At 33.7% G+C, this 27435-nt stretch overlaps 1 protein-coding gene across 3 annotated transcripts in view; it reads right to left on the bottom strand.

The window, feature by feature from the left end:
- Positions 1-924: 924 nt before the first annotated feature.
- Positions 925-27435, bottom strand: part of LOC111059985 (tumor necrosis factor alpha-induced protein 8-like protein) — a 34596-nt gene continuing 8085 nt past the window's right edge. For 2 of the 3 annotated variants that reach the window (XM_039435388.1, XM_039435390.1), the window contains exons 4-6: positions 26869-27023; positions 19156-19316; positions 925-4969 (exon numbers count right to left, since the gene is read on the bottom strand). In XM_039435388.1, the coding sequence (XP_039291322.1) occupies positions 4717-4969; positions 19156-19316; positions 26869-27021 (567 nt within the window). In that variant the 5' untranslated portion in view covers positions 27022-27023 and the 3' untranslated portion in view covers positions 925-4716. Of the gene's footprint in view, positions 4970-19155; positions 19317-24510; positions 24677-26868; positions 27024-27435 lie in introns of those variants that run through there. The other variant, XM_039435391.1, reaches the window with a different exon arrangement.

The following is a 27435-nucleotide window of genomic DNA, read 5'->3' as shown; positions in this document are numbered from 1 at the left end:
TGAAATCCATCAAATGTTTTTCTGTGTTATTTTATTATTAATAAAAACCTTAATTTATTTAAAATTGAATTATAATGATTAGTAATTCAATTGAAAATTTACCTGACTGCTTGAAGGGGGTTTATCTTATGTAAGCGTTGAAATGACTATAATCAAGGCACATAATGGCAAGGCGAAATGCTGTTCTCCACTGCCATTATAACGTGGGCCTCACCATGAGTATTACCAACTTAATTTCGATTTTGCTGCACTGGTGCTCCATATAACCTACTAACTATTTTGCGTTGTCATGCTGCAAATCTGGAGTACGCGAAGTACTCACTTTGCGCACTATTGCGGAAAAGTGATTCTTTGCGGCCTGCAATCAGTGCAGAAATTGTCACTTTTCAAGGTATCTGTAGGAAAACGTATATTTTTTTGCTGGAGGTGATGCCCACATCAGCTTCAAGCTTGTGCCTGGATGAATGAAACCACAAAACTTTATGCGTTAATGACTATGTTAATTGTTTACTTTCTCCATTCTTGGAATATAATATCTAGCAGTATACACCGTGGCCCATGAAGAGGTTTACACATTTGATTATAACGTGTCCATCCATGTACCAATTTTTTTTAAATGTTACACAGTTTACAAAGTAGGTTCTGAAAATATTCTGGGAAAATTTCAGCTCCCTAACATTCGTAGAAACAAAAAAGAGGAATATTGAAAATTTTACCAATTCGCTTCCTATAAAAACTATACTTTCATGAGTTATTATCTTATTTTTTTACTACGTTGATGATACAAAGTGAAAAGTGTAAATTTAAAGTATTGTGCTCACTATCACCTTAGTGTCCGGTTTCCCATTAGGGAGCTTTGGACTATATACGGCGAGGTGGAACTACCCTTGGGTCTCCCCACCATTCAAAGCCATACGCTAATAATAATAATAATAATAATTTGATGATACCAGAAATGGATCAAGCAATCTTCCACCAAGATGGTGCTCCACCTCATTTCGCAAATCATGTTAAGCAATTAGTAAAAGACAAACTTCCTGGCCATTGGATTGGCCGTGAAAGTGATTTTTTAGATTGGTCACTCCGATCACCAGATTTAACTTTTTGTGACTTCTTTTTATGGGGTTACTTGAAGGAAAAAGTTTATACCCATAGCTTCAATAATGATGAGGAACTAAAATGATCAGTAGAAGAGGAGCTTCTCCAGATAGCGTGGAGTTTCTTTGTAGGAGCTTACTGCTCAGATTTGTGGCTTCACGTAAGAAATGACAATAATAATAATTAATTCAAGCTGAAGGAAATGTATGGGCTGAATACAGTGAGAGTACTTCCAATTGTAATAACAGTCAATGGCCTGATACTCAAGTCGGTTGTGGAAATTTGTCGAAGTATTGACTTGGTAGACGAGGTACTGAAAAGAATGCAAAAATCTGTCCCCCTTGACACTGCACGTATTGTGTGTAAGTTCATAAAATAGTCAAACAGTGTTATAAAGATGGAAGGAAGGTTGCATAAAAGTGCCCCTTCTTTGAAAATATATCCGCAAGAGCGTGCTTAAAAGAGGAATAATAATAATAATCATCATCATCATCATTTCTTGAGCGCTGTTATCATTGAGTGGCTGTGGTTGGATTTCTATTTGAATAATTTTGGACAAGGTTTTTGATTAGGCTATGTTCTGGTTTTTTTCATTTAAAAGTCATATTGCCCTAAAGCGCAACAATAAAAATATTTTATGAAACCAAAAACACCTTTTTAATGTTCTTAAAGTATCGTTTTTCAATATGCCGCCATTTTGTTTCTACGAAGTTTAGGGAGTTGAAATTTCCCCAGAATATTTTCAGAACGTACTTTGTAAACTGTGTAAAATTAAAAAAAAGTTCGGTGTATGAATGGGCAAGTAATATGAAATGAAACGTGTAAACCTCTTCGTGGGACACGGTGTATTTTGTGGAGTAAAAGAACAACTAAGGCAATTACAACTCACTACTCACTAGATTTATAATTTTGGTAAATTTTTGTTGAATAACCATTTGAAGTGTTACATTAATTATAATTTTTTCACTAAATAACAATGAAACAATTAATATTTTTATAATTTTATATACAGTATAAAATGATATATAGGAATGTTGGTAATATTGCTTAGGTTGAGGACGTCAGAGTGAAATGGTGACAGCTGTTTTTGGGTGGAAAATGGAGGTGGGAAGAGTTGTAAATGGTGACAGAATGATGTGTATAAATTGAAAGTTTGTTTTGTCATTAAAATTGTACAATAAACAAAAAGTACGAAAATGTATGTGCTTTAATTTGAATATTGTTACACATTTTATTAAAAAATGTTAATTCATCAAATAATTATGCAGTTTATTTAGTACTAATAAGGGTCACATGATACCAAAAAGTCACCAGCGAGCATGTAATCGGGTTTAAAAATGTTATTGGCTGGGGAGAAAACAGAGTTCGCGTTAAGAAAACTCAGTTGAGACGCTGCAGAATTGATAATAGTTTGATTAATTATTGAACTTGATCAGTTTTAGTTTAACTTGATTAGTTTTACTTGATCATTCCTACAATACGAGGAGTGGTGGCTCAATCCTCGGTTACCCGGCACATAGACTAACCCTTCTGGAGAAAGGCCCACACTATTACGCAATAAAAATTATAAATAGACTCCCCCATAACTTTAAAGATTTTTCCAACTTTTCAAAGATGACCGGAAGGATAAGGAAGGTTCTGTTAAAAAGAGCGCCATACACAGTGGATGAATGTGTGGATGTCTTGAGGGAAGAAAATTACATGTCATAGAATTATTACAGAATAAAAATTTCCTTTAAATCAACTGAAATTAATCGATTTCTTCCTTAAGACAGTGTTTTTCTTTGACGTCTCCTCTTTGCACTATTGTATTTTTCTGTGTTTTTTATTGATTGTGACGATTCAATGTTGTGAAGCTTGTCTTTTATATGCAACTACTTGAATAAATGAAATTTGATTGATTGAGATGTTTGTTTTATAATTTAATGGAATGTAATCAAAAGGATGGTAGTGGGAGAGGATATTAATATGTTTTGAATAATAACCAACAGATACATGATCTTTCTTTAAAAAAGAAGTACATACAATATTAATAGAGAAATTGTAATTTTTCTTCAATAACTACTTTTTGTAAAGCATTAAAATCTGCTTGATTTGTTCTTTTAGGGTTTTGGAACACCGTGGTGGTACTAGAGTTGTGGATTTTTGAGAACACTCTTTAGAACAGATGATTATAATACAAGTGACTATTCATCCAACAGAGACTAGGTTGCTAGCAACTTAGAGTGAAATTCACTTCTTAATTGAAAGAATAAGACGTCGATGTTGTTAATACGACTATATTTGTTCAAAAATTTATTCAAATTACAGAACCAGGTTTCATGGCAACACCTGCCACATCTGATGTTGAATGTTATTGATAAAGGAACAGGAAAATCAATTTTAGGATATGTAAACTACTGGGGTTGGAAAAGGAAAGTAGAATGAAATATGTTAGTGGGAATTTATGGATGAGTGATGAAATAAAATTATGTTAATTTTTTGTAAATGAAAAATTACACTGTAAATAGAATTCTAGCCACCTTAAAAATATATATACATCAAATTTGGTTGGTAGCTTACTGGTATCTTACTTCATGACTTTGAAAAATTTGACTTAATTATAAAAAACATAGAATAATTATACAATTATAAAAACTAGGGTCATGTGATGTTTATTTCATAATTATAAATGTATATTCAAAATCATACTACATTGTATCTATCAATTTCCATTTACAAAATATTAACATAATTTTATTCCAACATTCATCCATCATTTCCCACTAACATCTTTCATTTCACTTTCCTTTTCCAACCCCAGTACATAGACTAAAATTGAATTTCCTGTTCCTTTATCAATAACATTCAACATCAGATGTGGCAGGTGTTGCCATAAAACCTGGTTCTGTAATTTACATTAAGTTTTAAACAAATATAGTGGTATTGACAACATCAACGTCTTTGTGCCGGTTAAATTTCAACCGTGATTAATTCCACGAGAACCAATCAGAGTAGCCGACTTATAAAACAAGTCTTCTGTGATTGGTTCTCCTGAAATTAATCACAATTAGAATTTAACCGGGTTTTGTGCAACCGGGCCTTATTCTTCCAATTATGGAGAAGTACAACAACATCTCATACCATACGATCTAATTCACTTCATGTCAGCATTTCTTATGAGCAGCAATCAATGCTCCCCAATTAGCCTGAGCTGACAGTTTCAAGTGAATCACACTATAGTGAGGTCCACGTTATAATGGCAGTGTTTGATTAACAATGGTATTGCTATCCTTGTCGTTCATTTAACAAAGCGGATAGCGCGATCTCTTTCTCGCTTTGCTCTGTTGCCAGATCGTCTTTAAAAAATGTAGGATTAATAATTATCAAAATATTTCATCTTGATTATGTAAATTCATTATGAAATTATTAAAAAATATAATTTATTGCTTAATAAAATATAATTGATCATTTTAAACGAGAATGAACAGTTAATATTACATCGATAAACCTGTTTATGTTATCGGCTATAGAAGGCATTGACAAAACAGAGGTTCGTCAACGTTTTTCTCCTATCTTTCTTCACTGCCAGTGGACCTCCACTATAGAGTATCTTAGACTGTGAACTATCAGCATAGTTTACATGCCACCCTCATCCAGTGACCGATTGAGATCAGTGACAAACCTGGCCAGCAGCGGCGAAAAGTCCGAGTGGCGTTTGAAGATGGCGTCGAAAAAGGCCGGATTGAGGAAGAAGTTGTAGACTAGGTCGATGCGCGACAGCGATTTGTCTGTGAGGTGGTTCTGGACTAGACAGCGCAGCGCTGCTTGCGACTCCTTGATAGCAGTCAGCAGATAGGGACGATCGTAGCTGAAATCCACCTCGTGAAAACTGCAAAACAAATCACATGTTATCACTTTAGATTGTAAATTGATTAAGAAAATTGTGAAGAGCAATATGCAGTTGAACCTATGTATTCTTAATTATTTCAAGAAGCATATCATTAAAATGTAACGAGCCTCCAGATAGTAAAACACAAAAAATCTGGTGTGGTACACTCACACAACTTTCCTTGCTCAATGAACTGCAAGCCTCATTCTTAAACGAGAATAATTTAGAAGAATAACATAATGACAATTGGCGGCTACATATTTAAAACTACGATCATACTATTGTATTTATTGCTTTAAGAATACATTTTCCTTTGAATGAATATTGTGAAATTTGATGTTTTCTTTTTTAATCGTCAAAATAGCTGTCCTAGGTGATAAATAACTACAGAGGGTATGAATTTGAAAAAATCGGTCAAGTCATTTTTGAGATAATCGTGATAGAAATTCAACAAAATATATTTTTCTCAAGAATATTACGGAGTTCCTGCAATTTTTCCAGAAATGAGTCTCATGTCAGTTAATAGGGTGATATGATAAACCATATGTTTTCGTTGTCATTGATTCATTCATAAATATCAAATGTTGTTGATCTGTTACTAGTAGAAAGTCATGTTCAATTTTATTTGATTAAAGCTCTACAAATGAAGAGTTTACTTATTTCAATTTAATCAAATAAAAATGCCGACAAAGAAAAAGACAAAAACGATTGAAAACCGTAACTACGAAGAAGATAAGATAGAATCACATATTGACAAGTTTCTCAAGCCACAGGAATTATCTATCGACCCAGATTCGCCTACGGCAGAGAGAGAGTGGAAACATTGGAAAAAGACGTTCAAAAATTTCTTAGAAGGAACGACAACCAAAGACAAAATGAAAATATTGGTAAACTTCTTATCACCTGCTTTATACGAAATTGTGGAAAGCTATACTTCATATGAAGAAACTATATCCATGTTGGAAGATATGTTCGTTAAACCGAAGAACGAAATTTATGCACGTTACTGCCTTGCTAATGCAAAACAACAAATAGGTGAGTCCATTGATCACTACTATTCTGAACTAAAAAGATTAAGCTTATCATGTAACTTCACTAGAGTGTCAGCCGAAGAAAACAAAAACGAGCATATTAGAGATGCTCTTGTTTCAGGGTTATGTTCTATTGAAATTAAAGAGAAACTTTTTCAACAAGGAGATTTGAGTCTCCTTTCCGTTTCCCAAGCACGTGTTCTTGAATCCGCAAAAACATATGCCGACTCCTTTAAAAGTACTTGTTATACAAACTCTGTTGAAGAAAATAAAAACATAAGCTTGAGTGAATCTTTCTCAGATGTTAATGCTGTAACCCAAAATCGACAGGCAATTGTAGAGAAATCCGTTCAATGCCAACGTTGCGGATATAAAAAACACTCAAATTTTCAAGAATGTCCTGCAATAGGAAAGACTTGTCATAAATGTTCCCGAATTGGACACTTTTCCCATGTGTGTAAAAGTAAAACGCTCAAAGAAAAACTAACTACGTCAACTATTACTGCAGCTGGTATAGCCAGTAATCTTTCTAAAGCTACAATTATTGTTTCGGTGAATGGAATAAATACACCAACTCTTATTGATACCGGAAGTGTTGCCAGTTTTATTGATGAAAAATTTGCAAAAACAAATAAATTTAAAACTGCATCAGATTCTTGTTTTATAAGATTTGCATCTGTTCAACATAACACCGCTACAAAAGCATGTGTTTATAGCAATATTGTGTACAAAGGAAATGAATACAACAATATTAAACTCTTGGTATTAAAAGAATGCTGTTGCAATGTGATACTTGGTCACGATTTTTTGATGAATCACTCTACAATAAGTTTAGCATTCAATGGTAACCCCCTTTATAATGCTGATGTAGCTATGCATTGTTATTTACTAGCCATTAGTTTAGTTGCTTTTTCGAGTCAGTCTGTTGCCAGAGCTCGTAGAGCGTACATCGCTTATAACCATGTATTAGATGTATTAGTATGTTGAAATAAATAATTCTTTTTAAAAAGCCGGTTGGTTATTCCAGTTCCTTAACTGGCGCCCGAACCACCCTCGCGCAGTTTTCCGATGTTGTTCGTTTGACAATATTAGTTTTCCGATTCGTGTCGCGATCGCTTATTTCGACTTTGAAAAGGAACCTATCGGAGGACTAAGTGAGGTGAACCTTCAACTTCAACGGAACTTCTACACGGGATAACCACGCCACCGGACTCCTTTCATCTTGGCAACCACACTGGCAGACTCCTTCCGGAACGCTTTCATCCAACAACCGGAAGTAAATCCAGTTCTTACCATTGCTGCTACTGTAAGTAACGAATGAATTCTTCTACCTCAGCTTCACTTTCTTCTGCTTCAAATCAACTCATCAAGCCCTCCAAATTAGACTCTTCCACTATGGCAACTATCCCCAAACATCTGTTGGACTTTATTCCCAAGTTCGATGGGACACCTGATAAAATTCCCAAATTTCTCAGATCCATTGAAGAACTTTTCAGACTTTACTGTAATGATGCTATCGAAAAAACTCAACGTGACCAGAACCACTGGCTTTTGTATACCGCTGCACTTCACAACTTAGAAGGCACAGCTGATAGCGTAGTTCAAAATAGTGAGTGCTCCAATGTAATCGAACTTATTCAACTCATAAAGAAACACTTTTCCGATAAACGTACTGTTCCAGACCTCATAGCAGAGATTGCTATCATGAAAACTTTTCAACATGAACATCCCCTTGACTTTCTTGACAGACTAAACGAAAAACGAACCAGGGTAGTTACTCGCTACAAATTAGACGGTGTATCCGGCGACTTACTCAAAAACCTTCTTGAACAACTTGACATGACACTTGTAAGGACACTTATTCACGGTGTTCATCCAACACTCGGAGCTCATCTCCAAGTCTACAAGCTTAAGAACTTGGACGAAGCCCGCGACACCCTTCGCAGTGATTGCAGTATTGTGCTAAATCAATTGAAACTTACGGAATCTGTGTCTGATAATGCAGTTATCAATCCTCGATTTCGGCAGCGTAACTTCTTTCAACCGCGATCAGTGTTTCCCCAATTCAGGCAGTATTCACCTCGAAGTTTCCAACAACCCTTCAAGCAAACTTTTGCTCCTTTTAACCAATATAGGTTTCAACACAACCAATTCCAACAACCTCCACAAATCCAATCTCAACAGCCTCAACAGAATCTAGTACCATTTAACGCAAGATTTCAGCAGTCTCAATTTCAAACTGTCCAACCAAAATCCTTCAACAGTAACTTTCGTAATTTCCAAGGCGGTGCACAAAACGTTCGACAGTCTCGAATTGGAATTCTCAAAATACTGTCTCAATGCGTACTGTTTCAACCAATCGTAGTAACAACTCTGCACGGAACAATTCGTTCCACGATGTTCATTATATGGAAGGAAATTGCATTGACGAATCTAACGTAAATGTCACTCCACTTGATGAAACTAGTTTCGTTCAATCTATGCAAACTCAAATCGATTCTCTCACTTCAGCTGTAAACGAATTGGCAGACCGTTTTTTAGGATTAGGCCCAGCTCCTTCGGGGGACCCGCCAATCAGTTCGAGTTGAAGATTATCAACAAATCCCTCCCGTACTTTGTCGATGATTCTAATCTAAAATGGCTTGTTGACACTGGATCAGTGAAGAACTATATAAATCCCGCTATTGTACCACCTGATGTGACTAGATTTAAGGAAGAATTTATCGTGAAGACACCTGCTGGTGAAAGAAAAGGAGATGAGTATATTTTTATGAACTCGTCACAAGTGTTTCCAATGTGTGCTAGAATTAAGATGTATTTATTTGAATTTTCTAAGAAGTATGACATTTTATTAGGACATGAAACTCTAAGTGTACTCAATGCCAATGTTAATTTCAAGGATAAGACGTTAGATTATGATAATGGATCGAAAAAATTATTATTTGTAATGAATTCTAGTAGTAACGAAATTGAATTGAAACCAGGTTTTAATGTGATAACTGTCCCAGTTAGGTCTATTCCCAATGTAGGACGAGGATTGCTTAAACCTGTAACAAATGATAAATTTAGTATTGAAGAAGGTATAGTAGATATAGTTAATGATGAATGTACATGTCTAGCGTTTTCTCATGAACTCATGACCATCAGTCCTGAACCCATGGAAATAGATGAGATAGAAACTATTTATGAGCCAACTAATGAATCAGTGACCGAGAGTCCCGAACATTTTGCATTAGTGAAGAATTTGATTTTTGAAACTTTGCGTACAGATCATATGAATGATGAAGAGAAAAGGGAGATATTTGATTTAGTAATTAAATTTCCCGAAATAATCAAACTTGAAAATATCCCTCTAGGGTCGACGAACTTACTCAAACACAAAATCAACACAGTTGATGACAATCCTGTATACACAAGAAATTATAGGTACCCTCAAATTTTCAAGAAAGACGTTCAAATTGAGATAGAAAAGTTGCTAAAGAACAAAATAATTCAACCCTCAAACTCCCCATACAACTCTCCAATATGGGTAGTTCCCAAGAAAATGGATGCTTCTGGTCAAAAGAAAATTAGAATGGTAATCGATTACAGAAAACTCAATGAAAAAACTATAGCTGACAAATATCCTCTACCAAATATTGAAGATCTATTTGGAAAAATAGGACGAGCTACGTATTTCTCGACGATAGATTTATATTCTGGTTTCCATCAGATTGAAATGGACCCAGAGTCTGTCCCAAAAACAGCTTTTTCAACAGAAGACGGCCACTTCGAATTTCTAAGGCTTCCCTTTGGATTGAAAAATGCACCCCCATTTTTTCAGCGTAATATGAACATACTATTTGCTAGAATGCCGAATGTTTTAGTGTATATGGACGACATAATTGTATTCTCTGACAATTTAGAGGAGCATTTGAAACATTTGAGATCCGTTTTCAAAAAATTGAAAGAACACAATCTTAAAATACAGCTCGATAAAACTGAATTTTTCAAAAGAGAATTGTTGTACCTAGGACATGTAATCTCAGAAGAAGGAATTCAACCAAATCCCGCCAAATTGAAAGCAATCAAAGACTTCCCGATTCCCAAAACCGAAAAACAAATAAAACAATTTTAGGATTAACTGGTTACTACAGAAAAATGATCAAAAACTATGCAAAAATCGCTAAGCCTCTGACTCAAGCTTTGAAAAAAGATGTCAAGGTTGACATTTCTAATAAGGAGTACGTTAATGCATTTGAAAAACTGAAAACAATGCTACAAAACAGTCCAATATTGCAGTTACCCGATTTTTCTAAACAATTCATAGTTACTACTGACGCTAGCAATTTTGCTATTGGAGGAGTGCTTTCACAGATTTTCAATGGTAAAGATCTACCTGTTGCCTATGCTTCAAGGACATTGAACAAAAATGAGATCAATCTTTCAACCATAGAAAAAGAACTATTGGCTATTGTGTGGTGTTGTAAATATTTTAGGCCCTACTTATATGGACGTAAGTTTTTAATTCAGACTGATCACAAACCTCTCCAATGGCTTCATAGTATTAAAGAGCCAAATTCCAAATTGATAAGATGGAAACTTTTGTTAGAAGAATTCGATTTTGACATTACCTACATAAAAGGGAAAACCAACTTTGTAGCGGATGCTTTGTCCCGTCCTTATGACGTCACTATGATGGAAAATGAAGAGAATGGTTTTCGAGGTTTCGAGGATGGTTTTCGAGGTTTTGTGAATGATTTTCAAGGTTTGGAGAATACTAGTGATGACCCCCACGAATATGATGATATAAGTATAGACGATTTGATAAGGTTCAATACTAACACTGACGTACCCTCGATAGATAGTAGTACCTACGAAGATTTTTTTCAACGAATAGGTACATTAGGCGAGCGGAATGATAATACTGGTAATGATAACTTAGTAAATAATGCTAATCAAGGAAACTTTGTAAATAATAATGCTTATGATGACATTGATCGTGAGAATATCGTGAGTAATGATAATAATGATGACGAACAAGAAGCCGAGAACGATAATCGCAGCTTAGCTACGATACACTCGCAAGAAAGCTCAAATGAACAGGTAGTTATAGCTGATGATGATAAGTTGCTTAATATTGAGCATAACCAACTTATTCTTGAAAGAGGTGACCAAGCCCCTCAATTAAGAAAAATTTTTGGTAAAAGACGATTGACCATTTATTTTAGGAACGCTAACGATTATGATGACATGAAAAATAAATGTATTGAGTTTTTGAAACCAAAAACAGTATATGGAGTTTTCTGTTCGCGAGAAGGTGTTTTGTATGATGAGTACGAGAAAATTTTCAACAATTTTAAAAATGTGTTATTAGAAACGTTCGATTCGATAAAACTGAAAAGGTATAAGAAAATGAATTTAGATATAGTGGATACTGATGAACAAAAACAGATAATTTCAAATCACCATGAAGGAAAGACGTACCACAGAGGTATCAATGAAACGTATAATCAGGTAAGAAGAAGATATTACTGGCCATCAATGCTACGAGACGTAACAGATTACATTAACAAGTGTGCTGTATGCCTGAAAGTAAAGTATGATAGACAACCTGTTAGAGTCACATATAAAGTCACTCCTACTCCAGATAAACCATTTGAAAAACTACAAATTGACTGTTTCCAATACGATAAAATAAAGTTTTTGACAATGATTGATTGTTTTTCCAAACGATTAACAGTCCATCCCCTAAAAAGTTTGAACCAAATCGATATTCAAGAACGCCTGAATGATTATTTTTCATCTTTTCCCCTACCCAAAATTATACAAATGGACAACGGCCGTGAGTTTGACAATGCAGGTTTACGCGACTTTTTGAGATTGTACGGTGTTGAAGCATACTATGTCACTCCTGGACACCCAGACTCTCAGGGCTTAATTGAAAGAGCTCATTCTACGCTTATCGAAATCCTAAATGCAATTCAATTGGAGAATAAAAACAATTCAACAGAAACAAACATGAAACTAGCAGTTATAGCATTTAATAATACGCTCAACTCAACTCTGAAAATGACTCCCATGGAAATAACTTATGGCATATCAAACAATCCTTTTGTTAACAGAGTTACGGAAAGATTGGTGACAGAACAACAGTCTCACCAATATTTAGAAAGAATGAACTTAGTTCACAAGTTGATAAAGAATAAAATTGAATCCGAAAAACAAACACGCACTGAACAACTGAATGTCAATCGTGAAAAGGATGTAGAAATTGAAAAAGAACCTTACATTAAAACAACTTTTAACAAAAAAACTAAACCGAAATTCTTCAAAGTAAACTACAGTAAAGACGATAAACTAGCTACGAACCCTCGAGCAATTCAGAAACGCCCATTTAAAGTACACCCCAATAGAATGAAACGCCCCAAAAAACTGGTGAAACGAAAGAACTTATGTGTTACAGGACACGATGATACCAATCCTACTTCTCCTGTTGCTGGCCCCAGCAGCACCTTATGAAATGATTGATCTGAGCAAATCCTCCGGTGTTGCTCCCATTAAAATTCAGAACTCCTTTATTGTTAACACGACATACACATATGTTCATAAAATAAGTACTAGCTATTTAAGATTAGAATTAAGTAATATAGAAACATTTATTGATTTTTTAGCTAATAAGGATATTGATAAGAGTCGCCTAAGCATCATGAAATTAAATTTAAAGTATACGAAGAGTAAATTAAATCAAATCCAATCAATTAATTATAGACAAAAACGAGGCCTTTTTAATAGTGTAGGATCTGCACTTTCTTGGCTCACTGGTAATATGGACGCTAACGATAAGGAACGATATGATAAAATTTTACAAACTGTGCAATCAAACGAATACCATCTTAGTAATAATGTAGAAAAACAATTTGCTGTTAATCATAAATTAATGGAGGAATTCAACAATGAAATGAAAACAATACGATCAAATAATATAAAAATCAGTAATTACTTTAATTCATTGTATAATGAATCAAACAGAATCGAACTTAATCAGCAATCCTCATTGTTATTTGACTCTCTCTTGCTTTTAAATAATAAAATTTCTGATATTGTAACAAGCTTAGAATTTTGTAAATTGAATGTACTCCACTCGACTATTATTTCTCACGATGAACTTTTTCTCATGCACCGAAATTCGAATTTTAGCTTCATTTCAAACGATGTCAGTGTAATATGGAAACTCAGCAAAGTCCATTGTGCAATGTTTAAAGACCACATTTCTTATTTCATTGAAGTACCGCTACAGTCGGCAATTTATGAAACATTTTTCCTGTTGTCATATCCTGTCATTCAAGAAAATGAAATTGTAACAACAATTGTACATCCTTCTTTTGTACTCCGTAATGATAAATTATTTTTTGGAACTTGCGAACTTATCAATGATAATTATTATTGTAGTAATATAAGTCGTATTGAAAATTTATGTATTGAACAATTGTTAGATGATAGAGATTTAAATGGATGTAATAAATTAGTTTTAAAAGATGGGTCTTCTTTAGTGAAATATATTAACATAATTGATAGTTTTATATTATTTAATGTAAGTTCATGTATAATTTACAGTTCTGCCAAGAAGAAAAATGTTACTCTCTTTCCAAACAGAAAAACTAAATTGTTAAAAATTGATAACTCAGAGACTTTAATTGGATATTACAGACCAAACATATTTTGGGAAAATGAAGTTATTGTGCCAACTAAACTTATAGAAAATAAGAAGATTTCTAATTTTAGTTTTGATGAAGTACATACTGCAAACATAAAATTTCAACAACTTGATATTATTGATGAATTACCTCTACAAGACAATAGAATCATCTATATTGTTGTAATTACTATATTATTTATTTTGGTTGTAATTTTATTGATATTAATTTTTATTAAAATAATTTGGCAAAAACTGTCCATTTCTAACTCAAATAATTGTAATTCTGGCGTGGATAACGATATTGTTAATACCGATTCCCAACAAATGTATCCAAGATTGCCATGTAACTAATACTTAATTTTTGTACTTGGACTTAATACTATTTTATTTTTGAAGCTGAGGGCAGCTTCACACTTGGGGGGGAGGAGTTACATTTGGTAACCCCCTTTATAATGCTGATGTAGCTATGCATTGTTATTTACTAGCCATTAGTTTAGTTGCTTTTTCGAGTCAGTCTGTTGCCAGAGCTCGTAGAGCGTACATCGCTTATAACCATGTATTAGATGTATTAGTATGTTGAAATAAATAATTCTTTTTAAAAAGCCGGTTGGTTATTCCAGTTCCTTAACTATAGACTATTCACAGACTATTAATAAATTCACAAATTTAGACGCATACCCTCTCCCATTGATCGAAGATCTTGTAAACACAATTGCCAAGTACAACTTTTTTAGTACTGTAGATTTCAAGTCAGCTTACCATCAAATACCGATTCTTGAGAATGAACGACATTACACTGCCTTTGAAGTAGGCCGAAAACTTTATCAGTTCAAACGAATACCATTCGGAGTAACCAATGGAGTAGCTGCCTTCCAACGTACAATAAACGGACTTATAGAAAGAGAGAATTTGAACGACTGCTTTGCCTATTTGGATGATGTTGTCATTTGCGGTTCAGATCAAGAAGAACATGACAGAAATCTTAAGAAATTTCAACAAGTAATTGAATTGTATGGCTTGACTATAAATGAAGAAAAATGTAAATTTTCAAAAAAATCATTGAAGTTCCTTGGGTATGAGATAAAACATGGAGAAATTAAACCTGACCCAGAACGCCTTGCACCACTCATGAACTTTCCACCCCCAAGAAATGCTAAAGAAATGAAACGACTCATGGGATTACTGGCTCATTACTCCCGATGGATTAAAAACTTTTCTCAAAAGATTCACCCCCTTGTCCACATACAGAAATTCCCTCTATCTCAAGATCAGATGGAAACTTTGGAATTGTTGAAAAATGAAATTGCTTCCGCGGTACTGCTCTTTGTTGATGCAACATTAACACAAAATTCTCGACCAGTAGCCTTTTTCTCACGAACTTTGTCCCAAAGTGAAACCAGGCATTCAGCTGTTGAGAAAGAAGCCTATGCCATTGTGGAGTCTATAAGAAAATGGAGACACTATTTACTACGAAAACAATTCACTTTGATCACTGACCAAAAATCAGTCACATTCATGTTTGGCACTCAACACAATAGAAAAATAAAAAATGAAAAGATACAAAGGTGGCGCCTAGAATTATCTGAAATTCAACAGACCTGGAAAAGAAAATGCACCAGCTGATGCACTCTCTCGTATATGTATTACAGCTGGTTGTTCAACATTGAACTCAGCTTTGGCAAAATACCATGATGAACTTTGTCACCCTGGTGTAACTCGTTTCTACCACTGGCTCAGAATGAAAAATCTCCCCTATACTGTAGATGATGTAAGGAAAATTTGCTCCAATTGTGCAATTTGCTCTGAAATAAAACCACAGTATATGAAGACAAAAGGAAATCTCATAAAGGCAACAAAACCTTTTGAACGAATTAATATGGACTTCAAAGGACCCGTACAATCAAAAACAAGAAATAAATACCTACTGGTGATGGTTGATGAGTACTCAAGATTCCCTTTTGTATTTCCTTGTCCAGACATGACTGCGAGAACAGTCATAAATTACCTGGTCTCATTAATATCAATGTTTGGCCTTCCAAGCTATATTCACACAGACAGAGGAACATCCTTCATGTCAACTGAGTTGAAGAGCTTTCTTGGCTCAAAAGGGATAGCAACTAGTAGATCAACGCCTTACAATCCGAGAGGGAATGGTTAAGTAGAGCGATATAATGGAATTATATGGAAAGCAATAACACTAGCTCTAAGATCACGAGGACTTGATTCAAATCGATGGGAAGAAGTGTTGCCTGATGCACTTCACTCTATTCGATCTCTTTTGTGTACTACAACAAATTGCACCCCTCATGAACGAATGTTCCTACACATGAGATCCTCAACAAATGGACAGTCACTACCATCTTGGCTAATGAGCCCAGGACCAGTTTGGCTGAAGAAAATGAACCGAAATTCAAAGCAAGATTCATCAGTAGAAGAAGTTGAATTGATTGAGGCAAACCCAGTGTATGCTCACATTCGTCGCCCTGATGGACAAGAGTCCACTGTGTCGCTCCGTCATCTTGCCCCTAAGATAACACGAAAATCTAGCCGGGTAGAATGATATGATAAACCATATGTTTTCGTTGTCATTGATTCATTCATAAATATCAAATGTTGTTGATCCGTTACTAGTAGAAAGTCATGTTCAATTTTATTTGATTAAAGCTCTACAAATGAAGAGTTTACTTATTTCATAGGGGTTATAAATAGCTATCCAGAGTATAAATTTGAAAAAATCGTTAGAGCCGTTTTCGAGTATACCGTGAAAAACATAATTTTTTTAGTCACTATCCGCCATTTTGATCTGAATTTCTTATTGTCAGATCCTCATGGTATAAGGAGCTTAAGTTTAAAATTTCAAGTTAATCGGTTAATTAAGAATAACAGACCAACACCCAAATAATTTTTTTGGACTCAGAGGAGCTTGAAATGTATAAAAAACTTGAAATTAGGGTACCTTAATTTTATTTGGAAAGAGTTCAGATGGAAATGGGTGAGAAATTGCATTTGTTCAAATTATAATTAATCAATTATTATTTCCTACAGTTACCTTGAAAAGTGACCATTCCTGCACTGATTACAGAAAGCAAAGAATCACTTTTCCGCGCTATCATTTTCGTATTATCTTGCAGCCATCCCAATCAGCTGTTGACATTGTTGGCGTGTATTTTAAATGCGAATTTGTTCTATCTATATTTTTTATGATTTTCAAATGAATAAAAATGAGAACTCATTAAATTATACATTTTGAATATTATTCATTATTTCAAATAATATTTTTTTCATTCATAGATTGATTGGTTAAAAAATTATTTAGAAATTAAGATTTACTCAAAATTATTCTAATTTTCAAATTGATCGGATTAATTTAATTTTTATTTTGAATAAATTATTGATTATATATTTCCAATTGGATTATCAAGTTTAAGATAAATTGAAGTTGTTATTTATTGATAACAAAATTATACAAACATTTGATGGATTTTAGCCATCATAATCAACCACCCACTTCTTCTCATATTCAATGGTAACTGTAGGAAAAATTTAATGTGAAATACGTAAGCAAAGTTCCTCTGCTGCACTCAAGAAACCATTCCGCCCTCGCCTACGGCTCGTTGTGCACTAGTTGCACAAATAACTATTATTAAACGAAAATCCCAACGAAAAAGAGTACTTGATAAACTGTTAGAGTGTTTTATCAGGTGTCGTCTGGTTGGCTGATTAATGTTTGGGCATTTCTGCCGATCGACCTGGCTCAGTGGAGAAGTGGGTGGGGGTGGGGGTGGGGCAAGGCTGCAACCAAGCAGCAACGTCTTCCTTTCTTAGTAGACTGGTCGGGCGTCGGGCGGAATCCAGCCTCTAGGAGAGCATTTCGGGCACAGGCTGTTTGCTGGCCGACCCCGGGGTTCACCACTATTCTTAGAGACCCTCATTGTGCTGGCAGAACTGACCAGTGTCGAGGTGGCCGTATCTTCCAAGTTTCCACTTCTAAAGTGAGGTCCAAGTTATAATGACAATGAAGAAAGATAGCAGAACAACGTTGCCGATCCTCCGTCTTGTCAATACCTTCTATTGGCGGTTGCTGATACAGGTTTATCGATGTAATATTTCAGTTCATTCTCATTTAAAATAATCAGTTATATTTTATTAAACAATGAATTGTATTTTCAATAAATTAATAATGAATTTTCATTAATCAAGATGAAATATTTTGTTGATTAATTATTAATTATACATAAAGACGATCTGGCAACAGAGCAAAGCGATAAACAGATAGCGCTATCCGCTTTGTTGAATGATAGACAAGAATAGCAATACCATAACCAATCGAACACTGCCATCATAAAGTGAACCTCACTATAACCTAGCTCCGCAGTTCAGGATGGTTGCTTGGCTGACTCAGACTACGTGCAAAGACAGCAAATAATAGCAGCGTTGCGGGGAGTGCGATCGGCCGCAGTGGCCTGACCCACCCACACAAGGTCGGCATGGCTCCGCCTAGCGGACAGACGAAACATCAGTCCAGTCGGTTATTTGGTGAACACTTTTTCACAAGGAGGAGAGCAGAGTCTCGACGTCAAGATAAAATGACGTCATGGATACTTAATCGATATTCAAGTTGCTTAGAATCGACAATACTATACTTTGATCATTGTTGATTGGCAGTTGCATGTTGCAAGAGTTGGTTATGTTTATGTTATGGTGCTGGAAGTGGATAAATAATAATGCGTTATGTAAATTGTAAACATTAAACGACGTAGTTGTTGAATTGAGAGACCATGACGTGGCAACTGGTTCTAAATATTTACTTATTTATTCATATACAAATACAATCCAGGAAGAAACAACAGGCATTCGCCCAAAACTGCTCTAAACCTTAATTTGGAATACACAGTCTAGAGGTTATGTAAAAATAATATTTTCCTCGTGAGATTAATCACGATTAAAATGTAACCGGATGTTGTGCAACCGGGCCTTAACTAGTAAGTTACTTTAAAAGAACAAAGATTTGAAGCTTCAAATCTTGTTCTTTTAAATAATCTGTCAGTCTTGTACAAGACTAAAAGATAGCTACGGTACAGTAGTGACTTTACTATAAAAGATAAGCTACTTTAAATAAACATGGTTTTAAGCTACCAACACTGGCTGACGGCATGTGCCATGCCAATTGCATTTTTGTTATGGCTTTGGAATTGTAATTGTGCTTTTTGTTATGAGTACCAATAAATTCTTTATCTATCTACATCAACAAAATATTGTCAACTTCCTTCATGTTTACTGCTACAAGTCCTGGACTCAAATTAGGTCTAGGACTTAATAGATCCTGGAGTTTAGGAGATAAATCAATGACTCAGGAAGACGATTTAGATGCGAAGGCCTATTTTAGGCCTGGACTCTGTAAGCCCAGAAATTATAGATCCCGAGCTCGGAAACCGGCCCTAAAAGAATATATATAGGCTAATGTTGTTTGGACTGACCTGATAATGGCCATGGCAGCCGACCGAAACCGCTTCTTGAAATGAACAGCCCATAAAGCCTCTTCGTTATCAAACTGCCCGTTACGATACAAAATTCCTATTTTTATCACAATTTTTATTATGTTCTTCACTATATTCTCCGCTTCTTTTTTGCTACCACACTGAAATAGAAGAAAATGTAACATTACAAAATGACTACAATCATTACTACATTAGAACTGCTTCGAAATATTTAATTTCTATGTTATAAACACCAACTATAATATAAATAAATCAATTATAAATACATAGGCTTGTATATAGATTCAGACGCTGCTTAAAGTTGGTGAGAAATAGAACACAAGTGTTCCCTATCTACCTGGCACAGTATAGTGAGGTCCACGTTATAATGGCAGTGGAGAAAGATAAATGAAAAAACTTGCCGAACCTCTGTCTTGTAAATGCCTTCTATAGACGGTAGCTGATACAGGTTTATTGATAAAACACTTATTGACATGGGCTACTTTTAAATTAATAAAACAAAATAAAATCTTATAGCACCCTTTATTTTTTTTAAAAACTCAAACTGCTGGCGATCTACCTCAATATTTTTAGACTACTTACGATCGACTCTAAGAGACAGTAGAGTTTAAAAAAAGTTAAGTTTTTTGAAAAATAAAGGGTGCTATAAGGTTTATTGATGTAACATTAACGGTTCATTCTCGTTTAACATAATCAATTATAATTTATTAAGCAAGAAATTATATTTTTCAATTATTCAATAATGAGTTTTCATAATTACGATGAAATATTTTGATAATTTATTATTAATTCTACATTGTGAAAAGACGATGTGGCAACAGAGCAAAGCGAGAAAGAGATAGCGCTATCTGCTTTGTTGAATGACAGACAAGTATAGCAATACCATTGCTAATCCAACACTGCCATTATAACGTGGACCTCACTATAGAAACTGAGATTGCTCCAAGTTATTTTGAGCGGTGACAGTAATAAAGCACGAATAACACATTAGGCCTACCACGAGTCTACGCCTAGTTGACAATAACACATCTACTAAAAAACATTTAAATCATGAAATTTTAAATATTTAAATTTTCAAAATGCTATCACATTCTATATGACTTACTGAATTAAAAAATAGTTATTTGTATATCTAGAGTGAAAAGTGCTGTTTTTTTTCCCTGAGGGAAAAGTTTGAAGCCCGAGGCGAAGCCGAGGGCAACAATTTTCCTGAGGGAGAAATAGTTATTTGTTTATTTACTTTTTTGTACCATACACTTTCACAGATAAGAGGGAGTCCAGCTTTAAGGAGTGGAGGAAAATGTTTGGAAAACAATTTTTACTAACCTAGCAGCTCTGTTTGGGATAGTTGGGGTAAACATATCAAGAGATATAAATGAGACCCCACCCCTACCTCCAGTACTAAGAGGGTGGGATGGTTTGATGGTACCATTTTTTTCTTGTATATATCAAAATAATCAGATGTTTTGACGTTTAGAATATTTTAACAGAAGTATAATTTGTGGATTTAAGTGAAATTTTCAATATTTTTTGTGATTATGAAGGAAGATTTTAAATCCGATAAATCAATCTGATAAATTCAAAATTATTATAGTACATTCATTTTTCGGACTCAAAATAGTGTGTGAATTAAGTTATCATTTATATAACCCCATAGACTGTGTATTCCAAATTAAGGTTTAGAGCAGTTTTGGGCGAATGCCTGTTGTTTTTACCTGCTTTATATCTATTGTCTATGAATAAATGAAAATCTATGCGTTTTAGGCTCAGTGAACATTTGCATATTTTTACTGATCTATTGTAACAAGGTGAAGATTCTACATGAACACTGAAATTACTGCTGCAACAGTTATAGAAAAATTCATAAAATACTAAAATTATTCATCATATTGGAGAGCTTATACCGGGTGACCCAGAATACCGGGAACTTTTTAAAAACGCCATAAAATATTAGTGGGAAGGGCAAAAATGATTTTATTCAAACTAATGTGAAGTTCAAGGCTTGCTATTGGAGAATTATTAATAACATTTATCACTTTTTGACAATTACTCCATTAAGATGGCTTCCTCCTGAACGAATACATTGTTCAAATCTGTATTGACGATTCCTCATTGATCGCTGCAATATCCTATCTGGGATATCGCGGATTTCATTTTGAATTTGTAATAATTTTAGCATACAAACATATATTTCATAAGTTGATCAAATCTGGTTAAGGTATTGAATTTAGTTGGCTCAATGACTGACTACTCTATATGCTTGCTCATCTGAGCTTAGACCTTCTAACCTATTACAATGTAAGTTTTTAAAATAGAGATGCTTCCCATTTTATTTAAATGGAGTCACTTTTCCTCCCTAAGGAGTTTTTCTGTTTTTTACTACCGAGAGAAAAAAGTGACACTTTAGTATTATGTTTCAGGGAGTAAAGTAAGTACTTTAGACAGTAAATCCCAGTTGATTATCACAGTATATTACAACTGCGTTTTTTTCTATTTCTTGTCCAACAACAATAGATTGCAATTAGAATAGATTCAGTAGTCCAGGGAACTCAATAAAGCTGGATTCCAGCAGCAGTGAAAGTGTCCAGTATAATGAAAATATTATTCACATGAGTTCTAATGGGACTATTCTCATAAAGCCAAGCCTAGTAAATATGCATTGTCCTATTCGAAATCATGGGTATAATGGTGTTCACTGTAACACACGACTGAAGTTGACAGTCATAAGGCCCATTGGTGGCTTGAGGCTGTGTGCAAAGGCTAAAAATGAACTTAAAGAAGGCTAAGGCTAAAGTGTTATCTGAATTTGGGAGAGAAATAGTACAAGGAGTATCCTTAGTTTTTCTCTCCCAATCAGTGCTTCTCTGTAAAAAATATAAATGAATAAATACTGAATAAATACTTTCTACTGGTGATATTTTTCAAAGTTTTTCAATTTGTATATCATCAAGCTATCAAAAAAATTTTCTCAGGAAAACATTTTTTCCGATCATTACTTTTTGAGATATGAGCGCCTAAAGTTTAATTTTTGGGACAGAACATTTCAAATTCGGTAAGGGATAAATCCATGAGATTTAAATGATAAATTCTTCATAGTATTGTTCATTGAATAGAATAAAAATTTTCTGAAAATATCAATTTTTGAGAAAGTTATTCAATTTACTAAAAATTACCAAAAATAGCTTTTAGTTGAGTTATTTTTGGTAAATTGGATAACTTTCTCAAAAATTGATATTTTCAAAAATGTTTTGTGTTATTCAATTAACAATACTATGAAGAATTTATACTCTCAATCTCATGGATTTGTCTCTAACCGAATTTGAAATGTTCTGTCCCAAAATTTAAACTTTAGATGATCATATCTCAAAAAGTAATGATCGGAAAAAATGTTTTCCTGGGAAAACTTTTTCATTTTGATAGCTTTATGATATACAAATCGAAAAACTGAAAAATATCACCAGTAGAAAGTTTATTTTCAGCCTTTGCACAGCCTTAAATTATATATTCAGGCGGTGGGACCTTCCCGCAAGGGACTCCTCACCAACAAAAGCCATTTACTTTTTTGTACCATACACTTTCACAGATATGAGGGAGTCCAGCTTTAAGGAGTAGAGGAAAATGTTTGGAAAACAATTTTTACTAACCTAGCAGCTCTGTTTGGGATAGTTGGGGTAAGCATATCAAGAGATATAAATGAGACCCCACCCCTACCTCCAGTACTAAGAGGGTGGGATGGTTTAATGGTACCATTTTTTTTCTTGTATATATCAAAATAATCAGAAGTTTTGACGTTTAGAATATTTTAACTTAAGTATAATTTGTGGATTTAAGTGAAATTTTCAATATTTTTTGTGATTATGAAGGAAGATTTTTGTTAGGATTTGTATTTTGAAATTAAATAATCTGATAAATTCAAAATTATTATAGTACATTCATTTTTCGGACTCAAAATAGTGTGTGAATTAAGTTATCATTTATATAACCCCTAGACTGTGTATTCCAAATTAAGGTTTAGAGCAGTTTTGGGCGAATGCCTGTTGTTTTTACCTGCTTTATATCTATTGTCTATGAATAAATGAAAATCTATGCGTTTTAGGCTCAGTGAACATTTGCATATTTTCACTGATCTATTGTAACAAGCTGAAGATTCTACATGAACACTGAAATTACTGCTGCAACAGTTATAGAAAAATTCATAAAATACTAAAAATTATTCATCATATTGGAGAGCTTATACCGGGTGACCCAGAATACTTTTTAAAAACGCCATAAAATATTAGTGGGAAGGGCAAAAATGATTTTATTCAAACTAATGTGAAGTTCAAGGCTTGCTATTGGAGAATTATTAATAACATTTATCACTTTTTGACAATTACTCCATTAAGATGGCTTCCTCCTGAACGAATATATTGTTCAATCTCGCATTGTTGACGATTCCTCATTGATCGCTGCAATATACTATCTGGGATATCGCGGATTTCATATTGAATTTGTTCTCATTTTTAATTAATTCAAAATTATTGATCAAATTGTAAGTGAAATCCACACTGCACGGCAGTTAATGGCAACTGTGAGAGTGAGGTAACCGTGCAATCTCACGATTCGTCGTCGTCGTCTTCTTACAGGGGTAGGCATTAATACCTGTTCCGCCTTCAAACATTCTCCCACCTTTTTCTTGGTCTGCCAATACTTGGTGGTTGGATTATAACATACAATTCAGAATGAAATTAACAATATCCCAGCTAAAATGTTGCAGCAATCGTTCTGGAATCTCAACATAGATTTCAAGAGTGTATTCGTGCAGGAGGAAGCCATCTTAATGGAGTAATTGTCAAAAAGTGATAAATGTTATTAATAATTCTCAAATGGCAAGTCTTGAACTTTATTTTCAGAATGAAATTAACAATATCCCAGCTAAAATGTTTGCAGCAATCGTTCTGGAATCTCAACATAGATTTCAAGAGTGTATTCGTGCAGGAGGAAGCCATCTTAATGGAGTAATTGTCAAAAAGTGATAAATGTTATTAATAATTCTCAAATGGCAAGTCTTGAACTTATTTAGTTTATATAAATAGTTCAAGTAATTTATTCAGTTTAGTAGTTTATTAGTTTAAATAAAATCATTTTTGCCCTTCCCACTTTTGTTGTATTGTGTTTTTAAAAGTTCCCGTTATTCTGGGTCAACTGGAATATGCTCTATAAGCGTATACCTCCTTACTACCCTAAGCATAGCTGCGGGGAAAATATTGTCTTCTAAACTTTTTCTTCTTTGACTGGACTAAACACGCAATAGACTGTAAGTGAAAGAGAAGATAGTGACTTATTTTTACTTACAAAAAGCTTAATCATCTGATAGAGTGAATCGAGTAGACCGGCCGTAGTATCATCAATGAACATCTTAGCGACATTTTTGTTTGCCATTCGGCCAAGAATTTTCTTTTGCGCCCTGAGACCAAAGTCGCGAGCCTTGAAGCCGGTTTCTGACATGACTGAAAAATTATCAAAAATTAATTGTTTGATTGAACAAATACATTGAATAATAATTTCTCTGATTGCCAATGAATTGCAATCAGAGGAGTTTATTGACAAAACCTATACATATTATTATAAAATGACTTCACTTATAGGGCTACTTTTGTTAAAATGAATAAAAATTTGTAGTACTCTTTATTAAAAACTTTAAAATATTTAACGACTAGCTTCGACTTGAAAATGACCTTTGGTCGAAACTAGTCGTTAAAATATTTTAAAGTTTTTGATAAAGGGTACTATTAAAAATATATATCAAATTTATATCAATTTATTATTAATATTTATATTTATTAAATATATATATTAAAGGTTTTTAATAATACAAGTTTTTATATTGTTTTTATTAATAATTATTATATTATACATACAAAAGTTGCTAATACTGAAATTTATTTTTTATTATCATTATTATTATTTATTGATTGATTTATTTATGTGCACAAATACTTAACATGAGGAAATGCACAATAGGCTTATGCCGAAAACTGTCCCATTTCCAATTCATACTATACTGTCCAAATGAAAATGTGGTTATGTCACTTTCACTTTTCAAAATACAATTTACGCTTTTCAATACTCAGATAAACGAGTACATTTTGAATCAAATAGGCACTATCAGAGTCTAAAATTAAAAAAATCTTGAACAGTAACTGAGTAATTATTCAAAAAGTCTAAATTTTGAATGAAACTAGAAATTTTTGAGCTAATTAGTCCTAATTATGATACCCTACTATAATAATATGCGTCGGGGTGATCATAATAGTCTTTTCTAAAACATGTATAAAATATTTAGTCAGTAATTTTATTTATGAAGGTTAGTAAAGTTATTAAAGGTTATATAATACTTATAGCTATATTATAATAAAAAGATGACAGTAGTTTATCTTATATTCTATTACAATGAGCTCCTCGGTCTGGTAAATGCCAGTATCATATAACCAATTCCGTACTGCCCTTTTAAATCTATTTATATTTATTCCGTCCTTTGCAATCTGCGGGATTTTATTGTAAATTCTAGGACCTAAATATTGAAATATCATCAAATAGTGTAGAATTTATATAAAAGTGAGCCGGATATTTTGATTATTTCATTATATTAAAGGGATTTGAACTCTCTCAGATCCAAAATCTTTAAATGATAACTTAGAGAGTAATATTTTGAGACGCAGTGAATAATTGAAAGGACAAAAGGAAGTGACCGTAATCGAGTGGTTTTATAAACCGATAGTCCGGTTATTTTTCATAACCACACCTCTCATAATGAAGATTGGTTGTAATTTTAAATGGGTTTTGGAAACGAGACGGGACCGCCGAAAACAATGGATGGACAGGTAGTAGTTCTAGTGACCCTTCAGCGATCGCACATTGTTATTAAATTTCGACTTTTTCGTGGCCTATTTCCACTTCAAAGAATATATTGATGGACCAATCTGGTTACTTGAGGCTGTGCAAAGGCTAAACATAAACTTTCTACTGGTGATATTTTCCAAAGTTTTTGGATTTGTATATCATCAAGCTATCAAAATGAAAAAGTTTTCTCAGGATTTTTTTTCCGATCATTACTTTTTGAGATATGAGCGCCAAAATTTTATTAAGTGAAGGAAACATAACCTTTTTCTGGACTATTTTAATGAATCAAAATTCGGGGGAGGAACAGTTTTGGGCTGTGCCTGTTGATCCTCCCCAAATTATTTTAAATAATAATTTTGTATCATTGAATCAATAAAATAATAATAATAATAATAATAAAATTTGCAGCAATCGTTCAGGAATCTCAACATATATTTCAAGAGTGTATTCGCGCAGGAGAAAGCCATCTTAATGGAGTAATTGTCAAAAAGTGATAAATGTTATTAATAATTCTCAAATGGCAAGTCTTGAACTTTAGTTTATATGAATAGTTCAAGTAATTTATTCAGTTTAGTAGTTTATTAGTTTGAATAAAATCATTTTTGCCCTTCCCACTTTTGTTGTATGGTGTTTTTAAAAGTTCCCGTTATTGTGGGTCACCTGGAATATGCTCTATAAGCGTATACCTCCTTACTACCCCAAGCATAGCTGCGGGGAAAATATTGTCTTCTAAACTTTTTCTTCTTTGACTGGACTATACACGCAATAGACTGTAAGTGGAAGAGAAGATAGTGACTTATTTTTACTTACAAAAAGCTTAATCATCTGATAGAGTGAATCGAGTAGACCGGCCGTAGTATCATCAATGAACATCTTAGCGACATTTTTGTTTGCCATTCGGCCAAGAATTTTCTTTTGCGCCCTGAGACCAAAGTCGCGAGCCTTGAAGCCGGTTTCTGACATGACTGAAAAATTATCAAAAATTAATTGTTTGATTGAACAAATACATTGAATAATAATTTCTCTGATTGCCAATGAATTGCAATCAGAGGAGTTTATTGACAAAACCTATACATAATTATTATAAAATTACTTCACTTATATGGGCTACTTTTGTTCAAATCAATAAAAACTTATAGTATCCATTATTAAAAACCTTAAAATATTTTAACGACTAGTTTCGACTTGAAAATGACCTATGGTCGAAACTAGTCGTTAAAATATTTTAAAGTTTTTAATAAAGGGTACTATAAGTTTTTATATTGTTTTTATCAATAATTATTATATTATACATACAAAAGTTGCTAATACTAAACTTAGTTCTAATTATGATACCTTGATACCATTAATAATAATAATATGCGTCAGGGTGATTAT

This window comes from Nilaparvata lugens, chromosome 9 (genome assembly GCF_014356525.2).
Source record: "Nilaparvata lugens isolate BPH chromosome 9, ASM1435652v1, whole genome shotgun sequence".
Taxonomy (NCBI): domain Eukaryota; kingdom Metazoa; phylum Arthropoda; class Insecta; order Hemiptera; family Delphacidae; genus Nilaparvata; species Nilaparvata lugens.
This window is presented reverse-complemented; position numbering and strand designations above follow the sequence as displayed.